A 7,415-nucleotide genomic window follows, 5' to 3' on the forward strand; every position below is an offset into this window, starting at 1 on the left:
TATGCTGAATAAAACAATTTTCTGTTTCTTTCTGGTGGATTTTTTCAACATTTGTTTTTCATCTTAAGTCTGCTCAATATTGTTGTAGCCTTAAAAACATTAATGGATGGAGAACAATAAGCAGATCTGTTCTGCCAAGAGGTAAGACTGTCAACAGAACTGTTAAGCCCATTACTGAAGCTAAAATGAAAAGTTATTACATGTAGGCATTTACCTCACAACCAATCCACTAACTGCAATTTAAGACAACTTATGCGCTCACTATTGAGCATATGTTACTATTATTTCTATTGAGCAGCTATTAAAGGTCCCAGAGACATGTAATGACACTGTTTACTGTTTATATTAGACAGCAATCATTAGAAAAAGACGACATATATCAATATATATGCCAACAAAAAAAGCCATCTCCACTCAAAACAAAACAAACAAATATCCTTTGGATTAGGTATATCAGCCAAAAGTCAAAACGTCCATATTATTATATTAAGTGTTATGTCAGAATATATTGCTGTTCAATTTTTTACCAGAATCGGTTTATTGGGCCTATAACTGCATCTGAAAATTAACAGTTTGTTTCATTACTTAATGCCCTATCCACCTTTATTAATTGTATTAATTAACTGCAAATACAAACAGCCCTTATACTACTACTACTACTACTACTACTACTACTACTACTACTACTACTACTACTACTATTAATAATAATAATAATAATAATAATAATAATAGTATTAATAATAATATTGTCGATTATGTCGTGTCTTGCAGCTCCTGCCCCCTCTAGAAGAAGAAATGTAGGCCTACCGATGTAAAATTCCACTGAAATGTGGCTTGAGTGGCTGCGGGGACAGGGGAGGTTAATCCGAGTTTAATGCAGTGAAGCACAGCGCAGGGTCTGGGCTATGATGGGTATGTTATCTCTGCCCAACATTTGGGTCTCCCTCAATTTCCACCCAGCCAAATAGCTGCGAGAAAGTGCAGATGGAGTCACTCTCAATGCCTGAGGAAAAAACGTTATTAATAGCTAAATAACTTCCCCATACTTTCACTGAATCTCTCTCACACACTGTTCCAGATGGATTTGTTTGAAGTGGTCTCTCGCTTCATTCCCCTGTCCTTCTCATTCAGCACGGCTTTAGACCCGAAATATAGCTACATTATATTACCATACACTTAGAGACTGGGTGTGCGTGCGTGTGTTAGTGCGTGCGTGTTTCGTGGAGAGCATGGAGGGGGCAGTTTTTCATCACTACTGGTTGAGTTTATCGTTAATAACATCAGAACTATTTATTTGTGTGTTTCTTTGTTTCTGCAGGAAAACACCACTTAACCACATTATGTACTGAAACAGAAATGGAAAAAAATCAAGAGACAATTATGTTTGAAAGAAAGTATAGGTCATGATCTCCCCCACACACACGCACATCCATTCCACTACAAATTACATTTCACTGAATAAAACCCTCCTCTTAGCCAATCCCATAGCGTGTATCTTTGGTCTGTCTGACTTCCTCACACCTCTCCGCTGCTCTGTCACTTTCCCTCCCTGATGCTCGGAAATAATCCCGCTTGACATCTGTTTAATTAGATTGAGGACCTCAGGTAATCCTGCGATTTGCTTGTGTCCATCGCCTGTCTGCCCCTCATCTGACGGTCAGGTTGGTTGCCTTACTGCGGCAGATGGCGCCGGACAGCTGATTCACCTCTTTCTCAGCGGTGTGGCGCAAAACAAAAGGGTGTCCAAGTTTGCGCAGATGTAGTGGTGTACTTTCCTATATTTCTGGCGCCTAATTAAACTTTGGCACAGAATTTAACACCCATACATGACCATTGACTACCAACAACTTTCTGCACAAACTCTGTGGGTGGGTGGACCAAAAATAAACACACGATTAACAATGATCAGAATAATAAAAACAAGCCAATACAGCAGAGTGAAAAGGTGGAGCTAGTTTCGGTGCATACACTGGGTTTTGGTTGGTTTAGCGACCTCCTTCTGAGGAATAACAGTTCAGGCTCAAAGCAACAAAAACACAATTTACAATATTGTAGTATGGTTACATCTTGAATACACGTTTGATACAACTAGATTAGAGCTGGGATAAATCCGTGATGTAACCTCTGAGAAATTCAAATACACAGGCCTAATAAACAAATAGATAAATAAATAAAGTCTTAAAATCGGGATAAGTAAACGAAAAAAATCTCATGAATTTTGTGCCCTGGGCGAGCCACTGTGAGCTCCGCTCCGAGATGAAAGTGAAAAGAAATAAAAGGCTCTATTTAATCTGCTTTAAAACCCCTCTCCACATAAGGGCTGTGCTTCAAACTCGGAGAGTGAGGGGCTGATTGGGGATAAATACATTTCTTACCATGCCTACGAGCTATTACACCCGGCACGAACACAGCCACCTATTCAGCAACCATCGTTTCCAGTGCTTACTCTAATAAGTATTAACATTATTAAATGCCATCCGGATGCCGGTAGTCTAAACTGCTTCATGCAGAGGGTGCGTCTCTTTTTATAGCAACGTAATTGAGTCCCAATTTAAAACACAAGCAGCGAAGAGAAAAAAAATAGAAGCAGGAACATCACGTGGATATTTTGTACCAACAGTAGACAGCCAATAATAATAATAATAATAATAATAATAATAATAACAGTAATAATAATAATGATAATAATAATAATAATGATAATAATAATAATAATACTATGACATTACTCAGCAAACGTGTCTGCAGTTTTACGCACGGCTGAGTTGTGCGTAACGAGCAGACTCTCCAAAAAATGTTGGTCATTTATAGCCCGCAGGGTTTACAAACCACCTATAAGGACAGTGGTGATATTTGCAACAAAATTGTTACATTTTTTTCTCATAGCATTAATGCGTGGTGTGACAGAAAAAAGGAGACCGTTTTCACGCTATCATCTGATTCTTTTCCAACGGGCCATTATATACAATTACAAAACTATCTACCAGCGGGGCGTACTGAATAATTCATCTCCTTTTATGTCTCTCCTTGCCCTTTGTCCAAAGTTCTCTCTCTCTTTTACCCGATTTTTGAATGAGAATGGACGGGTCCATACTCTCCTTTTCGCTGCCCTGCTTTCCAGGATTTGCTTTTGTATCTCGGACTCTTCGCTTTAGAAAGGCGTCAATGGAGGGGAGGTTTTGCTCGTGAAGTTCATCTTCAAGTTTGAAAATTTTCTGGCAGTGTCATTTTAAGGTAAAAAAGCGAGGCTTTTGTGAACTCCAATCTAAACCCCTTTCTCTCATGTTTGATCATCAAAAGAGCTAACCTTCATATCGTGTGGATGCTGTGCATTTCCAACTCAAGAAAAACAGTGAAGCACTAATATGGCAATACAAACAGAAGTGTGTCTTGTAAAATGTCAAACAATTCCATTCAATTACTATTACTTTTAATTACTATTATTCAATTGCTTAGCATAAAAAAATCTCATGTTTTATAATTTAAAATCAAATTCCTTCTAATGTCCCCCGTGTACTATTTATTTCTCACGTGTAAAATCATCTATAGAGAGAGATAGATTAAAATATATGAAATATATTTAATAACACAAATACGATGAACAAAGATATTATATACCACATTTAAGGTTATGATAAGCTTGTGAAAGCTGTTGACAAAGACTGACAGCGAATACCTGCGTCAAAGCTTTATTTCCCCCTCCTCGCAGCATTACTAATAGGGCAAATAATAATATGAACATTGATTTCCACTTTAACTGACAAGTGGTGAAATGTCGGTGAACTGACATCGATTGTGAAATGGGTCAACTGTCAGCTGTCGTTTAGAGGTCGTTAAATGAGTGAATGAATGAGGAGGAATTTGCTACACAAATTAATTTTCTGCAGTTAAATACCTTCTGCCAAGGCTCTCATAAATAATTGAGTGAATGAACAACTGCTGGCTCGGAGTTAAAAGCAGGAATAAATTCTCTGCGTTTAGCTGCAGCTCGGATGTGGGACAATTTCCCAAGAGGACGTAAAGTAGGAAGTCTATTTAAAACATTTACTCCCTGTTTACAAGGCTGTAATTTACCCTACATGGTAATAATAATAATAATAATAATAATAATAATAATAATAATAATAATAATAATAATAATAATAATAATAATAGTTTGTTATTTCAGACATAAACAAACGGGCCATATACTTTATGCTGTTAACTTACATTTATCACCGAGGATGCCATCGATGCTATGCTTTGTTTTCTTTTCTCCATCTTCATCCTTCTTATCACAGTCATCCTCGTCATCTTTTTTGCCAAATCGGGCCCTCAAAACGCGGCTGATGGAGCTCACTAATGGCAACAAAAAGGTAAATGGGTGATTAGCTCTAAAACCCATAAAATAACCATATAATCCTATCATACATTTTTTAGGATACCATACAAAAAAAGCACAGGAAAAGTTTCACATAAAGCAGCTGCGTTAAAAAATAAAAATAAAAAATACACTATATATGCAATAATAAAAATTAACTATTGAGCACCAAGGCAAATTTTCCCAACAGGGTGGTTTTTTTCTGGGGCACACAGCTGTAGGTGTGCTTACTGCTACACTGAAACATGTTATTACCAGTAACTGGGGCTTAAAACATGTTGGATTCAAAGTGATGTTCAGAAGTGATGCTGCAGTGTTCGCTCGTAATAATAAAAAAAAAAGTGCAGCTTACCAGATGAAGCCTCACCTGAAGGAACTGTGCTTCTGTCGCACACCCCGTCCTTCAGCAGCTTATCCCGGATCTCCCAGCTGAACATACCGGGGTTTTCTCTCTTGTACTCCTCGATACGCTTCTCCACGTCGGGAGTAGCCACCTGCTTTAGGTTTTAAATGGTTTTAAGGAGGAAAAGACAAAAGGAGGGGGGGGGGGGTAATAATTTTAATTGAGATGGACATAAACTGTGACTCTATAAAACAAACAAAACGACGAAGGACAAAAATATAAAATATGGATATTTTAATGGGAATATAATATGCAGTAGACTAAAAAAATAAGCTATCTTTAAAATTTCTGAAAGGCAATATGAACTAAATATTAAACACCAGCGAAAAACGATATGTCCCCATATAGGCTAGTATAATGTATATAATAACAAAAATACGCTATCACTACTGAGCACTTATAGGAATTCAATGTTTTCACATATTGGATATTTATCTGATATTATTGAGGAAGAACACACTATCAGTAATGGCTACAGAAAAAAATGTTACAGGTGGGCTGTTGTGTAAATAATGTAATCTATACTTTATTAGACATAAGTCACTGGTTAGATTAGGCACATTATTACTATTATTCTTATTCTTATTATTATTATTATTATTATTATTATTATTACTACTCAGAAATCCAACAAAGCCTTCTAAACAGACGATGTATAACAATAATTATTTGTCTTGATCCTTGTCCAACATCTGGCTGTTGTAATAACACAACATCAGTTTTGAGCTCACTTAGGTGTCCTGCACCTCGTGACGCCCTTCCTCGCGCTCTAGTGACCCGTTCATGGACCCCACTCACCCTGGGCTTGCTGCCTCCTATGGCTCCTGGACGGATAGAGCCGGTCTCTTGGTATCGGCAGAGGATCTTGGAGACACAACCATGAGAAACTCGCAGTTGTCGCGAGATTACGCAGGGTCGGATGCCGTGGTGGGCCATCTCCACTATCTTGTGACGGATGTGATTTGGCAGGGGCCTCCCGTTGATGAACACACCGCCAAGCTGGTTCACCCTACCCTGGCCCAGAGGGGTGGATACTGCGCCACAATAAACAACAACAGTCTCAAAAACAACACGAATCAATAACAACACATCCTGTTCTATAAATGTTGACTTCAGTGGAAGCTAGATGAAGCTAATTCAGATTGTGTAACAGTCAAATAGTGGCGTGTTTGCTGTGTGACTGACTTTTAATGGGACGCGGTTTACGCACATTATCATATTATACATTTTCAAGAGAGCGTCGTGCCAAATTCATCCAGCGTCAGTCTGGCTGACAGCATGTATCCGAGGCCACTTCAGCTTCCAATATCACATTCAAGAGACACTAAAGAGGGTGACACTTCCCACCTTGATTATTCCTAGTCATGCTGTACAAATATTGATGTGATCCTTTGAGTCATCTCTTTGCTGTGTGTATTATTACCATTTCCAGCAACAGGACACTTGAACAAATCCCGCAGCTCGAGTAACTTGCGCGCTACGTGTTTTTTGTACATTTCAGTCCAGAGCACTTGAGCACGAACTGAGTGTAATGGGAAAACTGATTCCATAAATGCATGCAAATACAAAGTGATCTTTTCTCCGCCCATATGTTCTGAAGACTTGTGTGTGGGCATCAGAGTTAAAAAAAAATTACCAATTAGATTGCTTTTTGTGTGTGTGGAACAATTGAAGCTGGTCTAGTAAAAAAAAAAAAAGTCCCATAAAATGCACAATGTCATGTCACGTATTATGAAGATAAATTAAAGTCAGGTTGGCTCCAATTTATGTACGAAGAATAATTTGAAATGCAACATTTTCTTGGTGTATTACTGTCATTATGAGTAAGATTTCCCTATAATAATTTTAAAGTCAAAGCATCAAAAACAAAGAAAACAAAAACATTTGAATGAATACACATATTTCAGGTAGATTCTGTATAATAATCAGGAATAATAGGGAAGGCATGTCTTAGCCCAAATAAACTAAAAACAATTACATATAAATGCAGGCTGAACACATAATTCATAAAATATATCATAATATTAGGTTGAATCAAAACAGTGATCTTTAAGGTATTTTAAAAGGTGGTTGATTGTCAAAGCACGAGCTGATGCTTTTATAATTCAGGTTGTTAACTTCAATCATCACTCACTGAAGGTCCTATTTGTTCACCCAGATTTTTATTTCCCAGCATGTCGCCGGCAACGAACTGTGTGACTCTGACGCTGACAGAGTGCAGCACTGATGAGTTTTGTCACAGCACAAATTCAAACACACGTTGTCATGTCTCTTACCTTCCAGGGGGAAGCCGGTACGGGGGTAGTTCTGGCCTGGCGCAGGGCGCATCATTCGAGGCATTGTTCCTGGTAAAGTAGCCATCATTTAGCTACTCACAAACAAGCAAACAAACAGTGAAACGGACTCCAGTCCAAGTCAAAACCGGAATGTCTTCAAAATGCTCAAAATGATGTTCAGTCTGCTGTCAAATCCAAAGCCCTGGCGGAGAAACTGGACAAGCCCTTTTTCCACCGGGGAAAAACAGAAGTGATGCTGTCCTCTGGTGCGGCGAACGTGCCAAAATATACATAAAAATAACAGCTGGTACAAATAATATAAATACCCTCTAAACAGGGGAGTCTGCGAAATTGAGCACTTAAAGTTGTCTGT

At 38.3% G+C, this 7,415-nt stretch overlaps 1 protein-coding gene across 2 annotated transcripts in view; it reads right to left on the reverse strand.

Annotated features, from left to right (window-relative positions):
• pax7a (paired box 7a) overlaps positions 1-7,193 on the reverse strand; it is a gene marked incomplete at its 3' end in the record, with an annotated part of 42,903 nt that extends 35,710 nt beyond the window's left edge. The window contains exons 1-4 of one of the 2 annotated variants that reach the window (XM_083939753.1): positions 7,043-7,193; positions 5,565-5,800; positions 4,731-4,860; positions 4,213-4,341 (exon numbers count right to left, since the gene is read on the reverse strand). In XM_083939753.1, coding sequence (XP_083795879.1) covers positions 4,213-4,341; positions 4,731-4,860; positions 5,565-5,800; positions 7,043-7,130 — 583 coding nt within the window. In that variant the 5' untranslated portion in view covers positions 7,131-7,193. Of the gene's footprint in view, positions 1-4,212; positions 4,342-4,715; positions 4,861-5,564; positions 5,801-7,042 lie in introns of both variants that reach the window. The other variant, XM_083939754.1, reaches the window with a different exon arrangement.
• Positions 7,194-7,415: the final 222 nt, after the last annotated feature.

Source organism: Echiichthys vipera (genome assembly GCF_963691815.1).
Source record: "Echiichthys vipera genome assembly, chromosome: X".
NCBI classification, from domain to species: domain Eukaryota; kingdom Metazoa; phylum Chordata; class Actinopteri; order Perciformes; family Trachinidae; genus Echiichthys; species Echiichthys vipera.